Source organism: Octopus sinensis, linkage group LG7, assembly GCF_006345805.1.
Source record: "Octopus sinensis linkage group LG7, ASM634580v1, whole genome shotgun sequence".
Classification (NCBI taxonomy): Eukaryota; Metazoa; Mollusca; class Cephalopoda; order Octopoda; family Octopodidae; genus Octopus; species Octopus sinensis.
The window spans coordinates 4,785,422-4,800,421 of NC_043003.1; the positions used below are offsets into that span (position 1 = coordinate 4,785,422).

General features: G+C 37.1%; 1 protein-coding gene across 4 annotated transcripts in view; it reads right to left on the reverse strand.

Moving 5' to 3' along the window:
• LOC115213946 overlaps positions 1 to 15,000 on the reverse strand; it is a 1,060,743-nt gene that overhangs the window by 287,763 nt on the left and 757,980 nt on the right. For all 4 annotated transcript variants that reach the window (XM_036504470.1, XM_036504468.1, XM_036504469.1 and 1 more), the window contains one exon: positions 2,277 to 2,351. In XM_036504470.1, the coding sequence (XP_036360363.1) occupies positions 2,277 to 2,351 (75 nt within the window). The remainder of the gene's footprint in view (positions 1 to 2,276; positions 2,352 to 15,000) is intronic.

Consider the following 15,000-nt stretch of genomic DNA (forward strand, 5'->3'; position numbering starts at 1 on the left):
TGTATATATATATATATATATAATATATATATATACGACAGGTTACTTTCGGCTTCGGTCTTTGGTCGGCCCGAGGCTATATAGCAGAAGACACTTGCCCAAGGTGCCACGCAGTGAGAATGATCCTGGAACCACAGAGCCACGCCTGCACCTTTATATACATACATATATATATATACTCATAAGTATACATATATATACATACATACATATATATATATATATAAACACATATATATATATATACATACATATATATACATACATATACACACACACACACTCACACATACACACACATACACACATATATATATGCTGACAGGTAGAGTGTATTTACACAGATTGTACATATTATATGCAAAGCTTATTTGAACAAGTATATACGTTTTTTTTTGTTCACGTTGTTGCTATTGCTGTTGTCGCAGTTATTGTTGTTGTAATTAGTGGGACTGACCAAGAATAAATTGCGATGCAGCCACAAACCTTCTACCGCCATTTTCAATAATTACTTCAGGCATTGCACAATTCCTACTACATTCATGCTTTAATTACTTAGGGCTTGATTTATTTGAGATTGACCTGCTATTTCTAGCATCTGGAGCCACCATTTGGGCACTTCCGTAGCGGCTCATAATGATAATACATGACGTATTTGTTTAGCCCTAGGTATGCCTTATTCCAGCAGCTTTAAATTTAAGAGCGTTCAAACCGTGCTCCTTGTGTAATTTTTCTTCTTTTACATATTTCGGTCCCACATCTTGTAAGTCATTAATGTCTTATATGAGGGAGATTTGGCTACTATTTCTAGCTGGCATATGATGTCTTTTTCTCTTTTCAGTATTAGGCTTGTGTGTAAAACGTTAGAAATGGAGCAGTATTAATATTTCATAGCTTAGTTATAAAAGCATCACATGACTTTTTTTGTGTAAAATGATTGAACGACTGACCAATTAAGGAAGCGCCAGTAATCAGGCATTTCTCCTCTACATTAATTAGTATATTAAATTATCAGAATAACGCACTTTGCAATAAACCAACAAACAAACAAACCTAACTGTCCACATTTCCAGCTTCTTTTCCTTATCTCTACATCTAAATGAAAGTCATACACTGACAGACAAATAGAACAGCAGTTCTGTTTTTTTTTTTTAAACTTTTATTTTTCTGTTAAGAAAGAGAATATATTTAAAATATCTCATCAATTTATCTTTTTTGTTCGAAGAAATATTGATTTTTATATTGAAATGTATTTCTAAAAAGATGTTTGAAATAAATTTGTGTCGGAGATAAATAGATGAGGAACGACAGTAGGTAGAAGGGCGAGTGAAGGGGGTGGTGGTGGAAATGTATTATATAAAATAAGCAGAGAAGCGGGTGGAATCTGGACACAGAAATACGTTGATTTCTAGCGTCGACATGTAATCATAAATGTTTAGGAGTCAGGGATAATCGCTTGTCTTGCCTTAATCACTCAACTCATCGAATGGGTTGTAGCGGCGCAATAAGGACTGACAGTTTGTCTCGGGTATTTTTACATCTAGAAGAGTCCATTCGTCTGTATCAGAGCACAGCCGGCTTCGTCCCGAAAAGAAAAGACAGTCAAAAGAAACTGAATAAAAAAGAGAAAATTCTATCCAAATCTTGTACTTTATTTATTGACAGCGAATGTATGTGAAGTAGAGAGACTGCTACTGGATTCAAAATCAGAACACGGGTAGCTGGGGGCGATTAACGCAAAGCAATCTATCCGAGGCTTTAATGGTCTTGAGAGCTGAACGCCAATAATCGATTAGGAAGACCTCCAATATTTGACAATTACTTTATTTTATCGACCACAAGGCCAAATTCACCTGAGCGTGATTTACCGCAAATGTTGCGTTAATTTTGGCGGGCTTCAACTACAGAATAATGAGAAGACAAAGCTTATTCCTGATTTGGTAATCATTCGATCAATCCCTTGGCTTAAATAAAAATTGTTTTTCGCAAAGGCATCATGTTAGATAGTTTGTAGGGGTTGGGGTGGGGAGATTGATAATCATATCGATGTCACTATTTTATCTGTATGTTATTTTATCGATCCCGGAAGAATGAAACATAAAAGTGAGGTATTTGGCATCAAAATATGAAGAATTGTGACAAAATACCGCAATGTACATTTAGCTGATACCGGAACCGACTTTTTCATTTTCAGCATTCACAAATATAGAAATATAAGAGGTATACTATGTAAGATACAGTTTCGATTTTAACATACGATAATAGAGCTTACTCACCGACCCAGGGCCAATCATCAAGTCTTAAGTATTTTTCATCACACAAATCAGGAGCATTTGTATCTGTTGGAGGTCCTGCAACAAAACAAAACAAGGGAGGTAATTAATAAGGTTTTATCATATATCAACGTGTGCATGCGCGCGCGCATCTATACTTACATAATTCACTAGCAGATACAAACGCAGTCGAGCGCATCCCCCTCTTCATACAGCCTCCTCCACACAAGCCAGCTATCGATACCGCTTAAGTTCTTTGAACACCAGCTAGAAAACAAAGTGTCACCAATTTTCTGTCCAGCCACGCTGTCTAAGAAATTCAGATTGGTTGGACTTCGTTGTAATTACAACAAAACAATCTGATCGGCTTTGACCAACAGCAGACCAGGTTACGGCAGCCATCTTGGATTTCCTTTAGTCCTCCAATTAGCCGTTTGAGCTCGACGAGCTAGGTTCCTGTATGGAGCCTGCAAAACTTTAAGACGCATTGGACCGAATCAGACTGTTTCAAATATTATTTGTAACTCCTACAAAATATTTGAATGCCTCTTTCTTTCTTTTGTCCACCCACTTGTGTGTCCGTATATATATATGTGTGTGTGTGTGTATAATTAGTATGAATATATATATAAATATATATTTATGTGTGTACATATATATAAGAGAGAGAGAGAGAGAGAAAGAGTTAATCCAAGAAAACGAAGAATAAACACAAGAAAAAAGAACAACTTGAGGACGTGGTACGTACAAAGTATTAACAGACGCTCAGGGAAGGAAACAAAGGTGGTTTTACGTTTCGAGCAAAGTTCTTCTTCAGAAAGGGGAGACAGAAGATAGTCCGAGAGGAAAGGAAGACATAGGAAAAAAATCGCCAACAATCCACATGTAGTTACATTTTGAAATATATATATATATACTCAAAATAAGCAACAAGGATATCCAAAGGTAGTGTAGTACAATCGTTTCATGCTACTTCATTTTATTAAACACTGTAAGTATTACATCAGTTTTAAAATGTTGAGCAATCTTCCTCACATATGGAATTTTTGAAATTAAATTGACAATGTTCATTTTTATAATTATTCCATTTGCCAACATTACAAAGAGGGTCGGTATATAGACAGAGAGGTGAATCTCATCAGTAAAATCATGGTACTAAAAGATCTTTACTCTTGGGTAGAAATCTACCCATTGAACATTGTCAATTTAAGAAAAAAAGATTCCATATGTGGCTGAAGATTGCTGTACATTTTAAAACTGATGTAATACTTACATTGTTTAATAAAATGAAGTAGCATGAAACGATTGTACTGCACTACCTTGGATATCCTTGTTGCTTATTTTGATTATAATCACCCCATTTGATTTATATGGATAACACCATACAAAACTCTGGTGCCTTTAACTTAAGTACCATATTCATCGGAATCTAAATTTTGCTGAACTTATATATATATATACATACATACACACTTATATAATGATACATACATAATTACAATACTTAAATGTGAAAAAATATCATCATCGTCATCACCATCATCATCATCATCGTCAGCAGCAGATTGAAGAGCAGCAACATCTACGGTGTCGACTACAATAACAGCAAGCACAGCAGTTTTATAGTATCAGCGCCCATCAATATCAGCATGCTTCTCTTTCTTTGCACCCGACATTCCCCATTTGAACATCACAATTCTCTTCCTCCTCCTCCTCATCATCATCATCGTTATCAGCAGCAGTGCCTTCACTATGTCACACACACACACCACACATAAAGACACACACACATACACACACACAATTTACATATAAATACATATATATATCTAGATGTATGTATGCACAGAGGTGTGTGTGCGCATGTGTAGTGATAGTCCCTGAGTAGCGTCCTGCCCGCGTGTCAGACAACAGCCATCTTTCTTCAGACTGTAAACGGAAGAAATCATTAATAAAATGATTGTATAATGACATGGAACAAGTTGAAATCTCCGCCGAAACATTTATCAATTGCATTAATCGAAGCAATATATTGAACTGAAGAGAAAACTAATTCTTAGATTCGTTATTCTCAGATTTCTACGTTGTAATTTAGTCATTGCGTTGTTGTGAAAGCTTATAATCAGCCATCGACGTCGTATACATCATAGTTAGTCGTGATTGATGCTAGTGTTCGAACAGTATTCACAGCTAAGAGGAATGCTCGCTAACTAATGGAGTGGAATATCTGGAATCTTTGCAATAAGGACAGATCCGATAATTCTTCAAACTCATCTAACAATTCCGTCGATATATCCTAGTTTCTAAAAAACAAACAAACAACGCACACAACAACAACAAAAACTAATAATAGTAAACAATAATAATGGTAATAATAATAATAATAATAATAATAATAATAATAATAATAATAATAATAACAACATCAACAGCAGCAATAACAATCAAATATAAATTAATCCGGAGGAAGAGGAAAATAGAAAGTTTTTCTTAGATTGTAGACCCTAAAATTATTTTGTCGGTAGAATTGTTTCTGACAGAGATATTGTTAAATATTCAGCAGTTTTAGTTTTGTTGGAATAACGTTTCTTTCACCAACACCGATAATGTCTTCTGCGACTCCAAATTGATATTCCGTATCAATTTCGAAACGAAAGCCTTGTTTTTGTCGTTATTTTTGTAGTGTGTCGCAGTTGTTGTTGTTGTTGTCATTGTTGAGGTTCTGCTGTTGTTGCTCCCGTCTTCTTTTTGTTTTGTTTTTGTTGCTGTTCTGTAAATCTCTTCGTAGTCGCAGTTGTTGTTGTTGCTGCTGTTGAGCGGTTGCTGTTGAGCGAAGCGGTCTTCGTCCCAGAGTTCGCAAGATGGGAGAAGTCCGAAACGTGGTCCTTTGCTATTCGTAAGAGCCGCAGAAGAGAAAGCAGGTCAACCCCCGACACCGAGAGCATCGACGGATGGATGAACACACATCCAGGCTCATCGGTTGCGTAGGATGTCGGAGACAAGAAACAGGAAGAAAGAGTGAGAGAAAGTTGAGGCGAAAGAGTACAACAGGGATCGCCACCACCCCCTGCCAGAGCCTCGTGGAGGTTTAGGTGTTTTTGCTCAATAAACACAAACAACACCCAGTCTGGGAATCGAAACCTCGATCCTCCGATCGCGAGCCCCCTGCCCTAACCACTGAGCCATTGCGCCTCCTGTTGCTGCTGTTATTGTCGTTTTGGTTGTTACTCTTGTTATTATCATCATCCTCTTGGTTGTTGTTGTTCTTCTTGTTGCTGTTTCTTTTTATTACTGTTATTGTTATAATCGCCCTTTTTGTTCTCGTCGTTGTTTGGCCCCTAACAACTTCTGGTCGACCAGATCGATGATGAACAATATTTTAGAAGTATTGCGGATGAAACTCACATCAATTTTGATCCAGCAATCCTGCAATCCAGAACATTCTAACCTCTACAGTTCCTTTGTATTTTAAATCTTTACATATTTTCTATCCCCACTCTCTCACTCTCTCTCTCTCTCTCTCTCTCTCTCTCTCTCTCTCTCTCTCTCTCTCTCTCTCTCTCTCTCTCTCTCTCTCTCTCTCTCTCCCACTCTCCATGTTTATCTGTCTTTCTCAGTCTGCTTTCTCTCTTTCTCTCTCCCAATTTCTCTCTGTTTCTCTCTGTCTCTCTCTCTGTCTCTTTCACCCTCTATCTCCCTGTCTCTCTTTCTTATTTCTTTACTACCCACAAGGGGCTAAACACAGAGGGGACAAGCAAGGACAGACAAACAGATTAAGTCGATTATATCGACCCCAGTGCATAACTGGTACTTATTTAATCGACACCGAAAGGATGAAAGGCAAAGGCGACCTCGGCGGAATTTGAACTCAGAACGTAGCGGCAGACGAAATACCGCCAAGCATTACGCCCGGTGTACTAATGTTTCTGCCAGCTCGCCGCCCTTCTTTCCTATTTAAGAAGACAGAGTCAAACGGATCTATGTCACACCCACACCGTTGTTCCACTCCCCTGCGTTCACCTTTAGTCCTCCGTCATTTTCCTCTCAAACCCTAACGAGCTCATCCACTCAGCCTTCCTGATCCTCCATCCATATTCTCTCCTATACTCACCTTCTTGTATCTTGAGAATACACTCTGACATCTCACCACCACCACCACCAGCAGTGGAGGCGCAATGGCCCAGTGGTTAGGGCAGCGGACTCGCGATCGGAGGATCACGGTTTCGATTCCCAGACCGGGCGTTGTCTGTGTTTATTGAGCGAAAACACCTAAAGCTCCACGAAGCTCCGGCAGGGGGTGGTGACGACCCCTGTTGTACTCTTTCGCTCCAACTTTCTCTCACTCTTTCTTCCTGTTTCTTGTCCCCGACTTCCTACGCAACCGTTGAGCCTGAATACGCATTCATCCATCCGTCGAATCTCTCGGTATCGGGGGTTGACCTGCTTTCTCTTCTGCGGCTCTTACGAATAGCAAAGGACCACATTTCGGACTTCTCCCATCTTGCGAGCTCTGGGACGAAGACCGTTCGCTCAACAGCAACAGCAGCAACAGCAGCAACAGCAACCAGCACCGCCGCCGCCGCCGCCACCACCACCACCATCACCATTACCACCAGCTTTGTTCTCAATTACTCCATCCTTTATATGATGCCGAGTAGCCATCTCCTTTGCTTGCAGTAGCGGTTCTCAACTGGCTTCCATATAAGATTTGGTGGGGTCCACGCAACAAAATACTAAATTGAAGATCCACCATTGTAATTTAAGGGCCTCTGAAAAGATTTTTCTTTAGATGATTGGTATGTATTGCAACCAACAGCCACATTTCTTTCTCCAACATTTTACAGAGTTTAACCTACAGAAGTTAATGTGTGAAAAACAATAAAGGAATTTTGAGCATTGATAAACACATGGTTGAGGACTCCTGGTCTATAGCAAAACACCCGTGCTTGTCCCTCTCAACACCAACACCTGGGATACATTCCCTTGCATCTCTACTACTCCCCCACTTTTTCTTCGTCCAGTTACTTGGTGATCTCACTGATGCTGGTATTACGAAAAAAGCCCTCATAACGCCCTGTAAAGTGGTTGGCATTAGGAAGGGCATCCGGACGTAGAAACTATGCCAAGCCTGATATTGGAGATCGATGTAGTCCACTGGTTCGTCGGATCCTGTGAAACTGTCCAACAAAATGCAAGACAAATGTTAAACGATGACAACAACGACGACGATGATGATGATGATGAGGATAATGGTGGAGCCTTTAAACATTTATGCATGTATACGTATACACACACGCTCATGCACAAACACGTACTCAAACACACACACATACATACTTACTTACACACGCTTATATTTCTACGACATTTAATCTCCGTTTAAATATTTCAGTTGTACATCGTATGAAGAAACTAATGCAGGTAATATTAGAAATGCGATAATACTTTTATGTAAAAATGAACGTTGTAAAATGCAGTTAACTTCGATAGCAACACGTATCAATGTCATAGGAACTGTTAAGATATCGTTAACAAATGAGAAAACTAAAAGAAAAAAAGTTAATGAAGGAGAACCCCCGTGGCTCTTTATATCTAATTATATCAAGTCTCTCGCTGTTTATCTCTCTCTCTCTCTCTCTCTCTCTCTATTTTTCTCTCTATATTTCTCTCTCTCTCTCTCGCTCTCTTCCATGTTCATGTACAATAAAACACCCCAGAACACACAACAAACTGTTTTAACATCGACTATGAAACCAAACGTAAAAGAACTGATCTTTTCGCCGGCAAATCTAAAGCTGAATAAAAAGTAAAGTCGTGATATTTTTAGTTCCTCGCCTGAGAGAGTAAGTAATCTTATTTGAGATTAACGGTAGATTTTTCTGATTGATGTATTTTTGTATTAGTTTCTATTCTAATCTTAATTAGCCAAGTGTGCACTGTGAAAATTTCTACAGTTTACGGATCTTGGAGAAATTGTGCACAGAGATGCATTTAGAAATATCTGAATGCATAAGGGCATATATTGTTCAACAAAAACAAAAAAGAAACGCATTTTAATACGCAAGTGGTATTAAAGATTATAGTTGTCGTTGTTGTTATTGCTACTGTACTTATTATTATTATTATTATTGCTATTATTATTTCCAGTATTATTATTGTTATTATCCTCATCGCCGAAATCATGGAAGCGGCGAGCTTAGTAGAGACGTTAACATGCCGGACAAAATGCTTAGCAGTGTTTCGTTCGATTTTACTTTCCCAGCTCAAAATCCGGCGGGGTCACCTTTGTCTTTCATTCTTTCGGGGTCGATAAATTAAGTACCGGTTGCATACCGGAAATCAGCCTAATTGACGAGCATGCTCTCCACAAAATTTTGGGCCTCGGGCGTATAGTAGAAAGGATTATTATTATTATTATTATTATTGTTGTTGTTGTTATTATTACTATCAGCAGCAGCGTGGTAAGAAGCTCGCTTCCCAACCACATGGCTCCGGGTTCAGTTTCACGGCGTGGTACATTGGGCAATGTCTTCTACTATAGCCTCGGGCCGACCAAGGTCTTGTGAGTGGATTTAGTAGACAGAAACTGAGAGAATCTCATCGTACATACATACATATATATATATATATATATATATATATATATATATATATATATATATATATATATATATATATATAAACTTAGATATGTTTCGACCAAAGATTGGTCCAGGCCATGTCTAACTTAATGGCACCACCTGATAGGATTATTCGAATCCTGTTTAAGTCAAGTTTTGTTCAAGTAGTGAGTTCTTGTTGGGTGAGTTGTATGCAATTATATTATATATATATATATATATATATATATATATATATATAATATATATATATATATTCAGATGAATATCGTACTTGAGTTAAAGGCACCAGAATTGTGTATGGCATATTCCATATAAATCAAATGGGGTGATTATAATCAAAATAAGCACAAGGATATCCAAGGTAGTGTAGTACAATTGTTTCATGATACTTCATTTTAATAATGTGTAATAAAACATTTAATAAAATGAAGTTGCATGAAACAATTGTACTACTCTACCTTAGATATCCTTGTTGCTTATTTTGATATATATATATATATATATATATATATATATATGCATGTATATGTAAATATATGTATTTGTGTGTGTATCTCTGCTTGTCCCCCTGCAAACGCTTGACAGCAGATGCTGGTGTGTTTACATACCCGCAACCTAACGGTCCGGGAAAAGAGACCGATAGAATAGGTACTAGGCTTCCAAAGAATAAGTCCTGGTATCTGTTTGTTCGACTAAAGGCATTGCTTCAGCATGGCCGTAATCAAATGACTGAAACAAGTAAATGAATAAATAAATGGCTAAAAATCATTCAGCTGGCCGAATGGTTAGAACGCTGGACGAAATGCTTAGCGGTATTTCGTGCATCTTAAGTTGTGAGTTCAAATTCCGCTGAAGTCGACTTCACCTTTCATCTTCTCGGGGTCGATAAAATATGTACCAGTTGAACACTGGTATTTAATCGACTCATCCAAAGCTGACCTTGTGGCCAAAATTTGATATAATACTAATACTAATAATAATAATAATAACAATGATAATAATAACAATAATAATAATAATAATAATAATAAATATTATTATTATTATTATTATTATCATCATTATTATTATTATTTAGGTGGCGAGCAGCTAGAATCGTTACCGCGATGGGCAAAATGTTTAGTGGCATTTCATCCGTCTGCACGATCTGAGTTCAAATTCCGCCGGGGTCAACATTGTCTTTCGTCCTCTCGGGATCGATTACATCGACCCCAGTGTTTCACTAGGGCCAATGCAATCGACTAGTCCTCTCCCCACAAATTTCAAGCCCTCTGCCTGTAGTAGAAAGAATTATAATTATTATTATCCTTATTATTATTGATATTATTATTATTATAACGTGTTCAAAGACATTTTGATGACTGAATTTTGAGCGCATCGGGCAAAGGGATTAGCGGCATTTCTTTCGTCTTCTTACGTCCGAGTTCAATATCGACTTAGTACAACTCTCTCTCTCTGTCTCTCTCTTTCTCACGCACACACACACACACACATGTATAACATATGTATGTATACGTACATGTTTGGTTTAAAAAATAATTCTATTATTTTAATGCTTGTTCAAAAATAATTATTTGGCATAACTGTTGATGCGATTACAGAGCGAGTTTAGAGAAATTTATTTTGAAGAATAATTTGATTTGGTCGTCACAGTATACATAAATCTGTCTGTCTGTCTGTCTAACTATCTATCTAATGGTATGATGATGCTTAAGCAAAATTAATAGGCACCGAACTTGTGTTTGGACAATTCTAATTCTTAAATTCCAACATCTTAATTGGAATAATAAGAGCAGGTATTTCAGTCGTCAGTGAATTGGCTGGAAGAGAATTGGTTGGAAGAGTAGAAATAAAGAGAGTGAGTTAAACAATCAGAGATCGATATTTAGGAAGTCGATACATAATAATGGCTTCAAATTTTAGCACAAGGCTAGCAGTTTCATGGTAGGGGTAAGTCTATTACAGGTACCGATTTTATCGACCCGGAATGTATAAAAGGCAGTCGACCTCAATAGAATTCGAACGTAAAAACTGACAAAATGTCGCTAAGCAGTTTGTCCGGAATGCTAACGATTCTGCCAGTTCAGCGCGTTAAGTCGGGACAAAATATTACATGATACAAGGAGACAGCATACCGTACTCAGAGGTTTAGGCGGCTTTTGCAGCCTACTCTTCCGAAGATGATTTACTGTATAAATTGATGCATGAAAGTACTTATGTTTCATGGTTCAAGTGTATTCATATCATGCCAATTTATATGCGCTTGTGACATGTCTTATGTTGGCAATCAGTAGTATGGTATGCTTAATAAAATTCAATATTCATTGAGTATATCGAAACAGCTGTAAAGATAAGTCACAACATGAAATATCAAGTAGCAACTTATGTTAACTTATTCCATATATCTATGATTAATTTCTATCTATCTATTTATCTATCTATCTATCTATCTATCGGGTTACCTACTTGCAAACAAATGTGGTAACATGTAACATTATTGACCGAGGTTACCGTGTCTTTTCTGTAGGCTTTTCTTTCCACGGATAAACCTTATCTGCTTCCCCCTTTACACTTTACATCATGACATTTCTGAGATACAAGATCTCTGTTGATCGTTTTTTTTTCTTTTCTTTCCCTTTTACAATCCCTTTTCATCGAAAACCTACCCCACATTTTTTCTCTACCCCAAAAAGAAAAGCTCTACTTTGTAATCTGTCGCGTCTGTGTGCAGCCCTGTGTGGCTAATAAAGAAACATATATATCTATCTGTCCGTCTCTGTCTGTCCATCTAGTTAGCTATCTCTGTCTACACATGTATATATATGCGTGTGTGTGTATCTCCAGGTAATCTGAAGCCACAATTCATGGCCCGTTTCTCTGTTTCTCGTTGTAACTTCAAAGAACTGGTAAAAGACAAGAATAGACAGAGAACTCTCTTCCATTAATTTTCTAAATAATCTTTATTTCCTCCTCAGTAAAAGAACGATTACCAAAACCGAAGATTTTCGACCTCATATCAATATATACTTTAGTATTTTACGAACATTGTAACGCAATTCTCTGCTTCCTCACTTGCTAGAAAAATTCAATCTATGAAAGCCCATCAGTGTCTCGTTAACTGCTAATTATATTCAATCAATTCACACGGTTTATCATTAAAACACATCAACTGTAATTCAAATGAGACATGTATTTAGGCAGATTAGACCGATTTTGGAATATTATTGTGGAAAACAACGTTTGTTTAAATGAAACAAACATTTCACTTAACATACAATTTCGAAATTGAATGATCAATAAATAGTAAAAGCTTGCTGGCTGATAGTTATGCAAAGCTTGACCAATCAAATTCTGAGGCAAAAAGTCAACTAAAATTTGTGCGAGTGACCATTCTTTCAAGACAACTCTACGTGGAATCGAAACCCTGCAAAGTGGTGAATGAAAGCACCTCATACGCACCTTTCGAAGATCTTTCAGAACTTCTAACAAAACATAGGCCTCGTAGGACACTTGCTGGTACAAAACTTTGCAACGAATCTTCGCTTTTCTGGACACTTTGGCTTAATGTAGCGGATATCAAAGAATGGTACGGATAGGTTTATTAATTAACAACCCACATCTATATGTGTGTATACACACACACTTATGCAAATATACATAATGCATACGAACACACGCGTAGATAAGTTACTTTATGTACTTTATAAAAACATTCATATATCAACTAAAAATGTACTCAATAATATGTGTAGTGTGTAATATATATATATATATATATATATATATATATATATATATATTCTCAACCAAAACTCTCCGACGAACGGGAGCATGAAGCTCTGAGTAGCAGTTTTGTGATGTCTTTGCAGTTTTATATATCTACTAGCAGTATCGCCCGCATTTTTAGAGAGTTACTTCCCTTATAGATGCCAATTCGGGCTTTCTTAGCCATTTCTGTTTTGGTGTCTTCAAGCCATGAAGTCGTTGTCCTAAAAGAACGCTGGTCTCCTTGACAACGCTTTACGACGTTGATTTCCTTACACTCCCTTCCCCACAGCTTCATGAGGGAGGGAAGAAGGGGGAGAAGCAAACAGGTGCAGGTGTGACCATGGACGCCAACTCCGCCGCCATCGACACACGAAAAATTATGCATTAAAATGGAATAAAAAAATGATGTTAAATTATTTTTAAAATCGTAGACTCATCGTAGACGCGCGCTAATAGACAGACAGGCTCGATATGAATCACGACTATAAGATACCCGAATTTGGTTAAACTGCACCGCAAAATGTGGGAGTAGTTAGGAATCTAAATCGAAGGGGACAGACACTCACACAACTACAGTTTTATATATATATATATATATATATGTATATATATGTATATATATATATATATATATATGTATATATATATATTACATATATATATATGTATATATATATGTGTGTGTGTGACCCTTCTGTCTGGCAGTCGCCATGATAGATCGTTAGCCACTACACACATTTTTTCTCTCCTTGTTTCACTCCTTGTATTTTCTGTGTCCCTTTCTGTAGAAGAGCGTAGGCTCGAAACGTAAAGGACTGTTTCTATTCCTGAGCGTTATACTAATACATCTGTTTGTTTTGTACACCACCTGACTTCGTCTTTTGTTTTTTTCGTAAACTCTCCTTATATATATATATATATATATATATATATTATATATAGTCTGGGGAAAGTCATTCTCCTTTGGTGCCTTATTATTTAACACACGCACCGGTTCAATTTCCACTCATTTACTTATTTATTTTACCTAAAATTTTCGTTGCGTCTCTGCAACCTTGTCAATAGTCGTTCGTTATCGAAAAGTTGCAAGACGCAACGAAAATTTTAGAAAAAAATAAATGAGTTGAAACTGAACCGGTTAAATAATAAGGCACTAAAAGAGAATGACTCTCCCCCTGACACAATAAAATATGCTTCAAAACACGAATTCACATAAAGAATCTTGTAAACTAAGTCCAATCCCTCGCTTCCGGTGCCGTGTCTATTTATTGAAATAGTTTGACTTTAGTGTCCCATCAAAAAGTGAGGCGTTTATTTACGGTATAGCTTTTAATATAATTATTGTATTTATGTTTAAAGATAAGTTATATGCTTTGTATTAATTTTTTCCTAAACTGGTTTTTCACGCTGGCTACTTGCTAAATTCTTATACAGATTTTATCCTTATATTTCATTTAAAAATTAAACCGGAATATATTCAGTGCTGAATTATTCCAACAATACACGTGCAGCCGAGATGCAATTTGAGAAGCCCGCTTTTTACATGGATATATAAGTGTGATCATTTGTATATACTATGCTGGTTACGCTTGCTGTTCGCTTGGTATGCATAAATGTTCATGTTTATATGTTCTGATTATGTTGTACTGAAGATTGGAGAGCGTTTTATAGTCGCTGACCATGAAATTCCTAATGGTATGCGACTAAATCTGTTTCTAAAAGGTAACTTCCATGTTGAATTTCCTCGCTTTCGGTGCCGTCCATATTCATTGAAGTGGTTTGACTTTAGAATCTCATTACAACGTGAGGTCTTACTTATAGTAATGACCCGTAATATAATTAATGTATATTTACATGTATATATCTATATCTATATACAGGAGTGGCTGTGTGGTAAGTAGCTTGCTTACCAACCACATGGTTCCGGGTTCAGTCCCACGGCGTGGTACCTTGGGCAAGTGTCTTCAACTATAGCCTCGGGCCGACCAAAGCCTTGTGAGTGGATTTTGTAGACGGAAACTGTAAGAATCCCGTCGTATATATGTATATATATATATATATATATATATATGTAAGTGTTTGTGTGTCTGTGTTTGTTCCCCAACATCGCTTCACAACCGATGGTGGTGTGTTTACGTCCCCGTAACTTAGCGGTTCGGCAACCGATAGAATAAGTACTAGGCTTACAAAGAATAAGTCCTGGGGTCGATTTGCTCGACTAAAGGCAGTGCTCCAGCATGGCCACAGTCAAATGAATGAAACAAGTAAAAGAGTAAAAGAGTAAAGAGAGTATATCTATATCCACACACACACACCACACACACATATATATATGT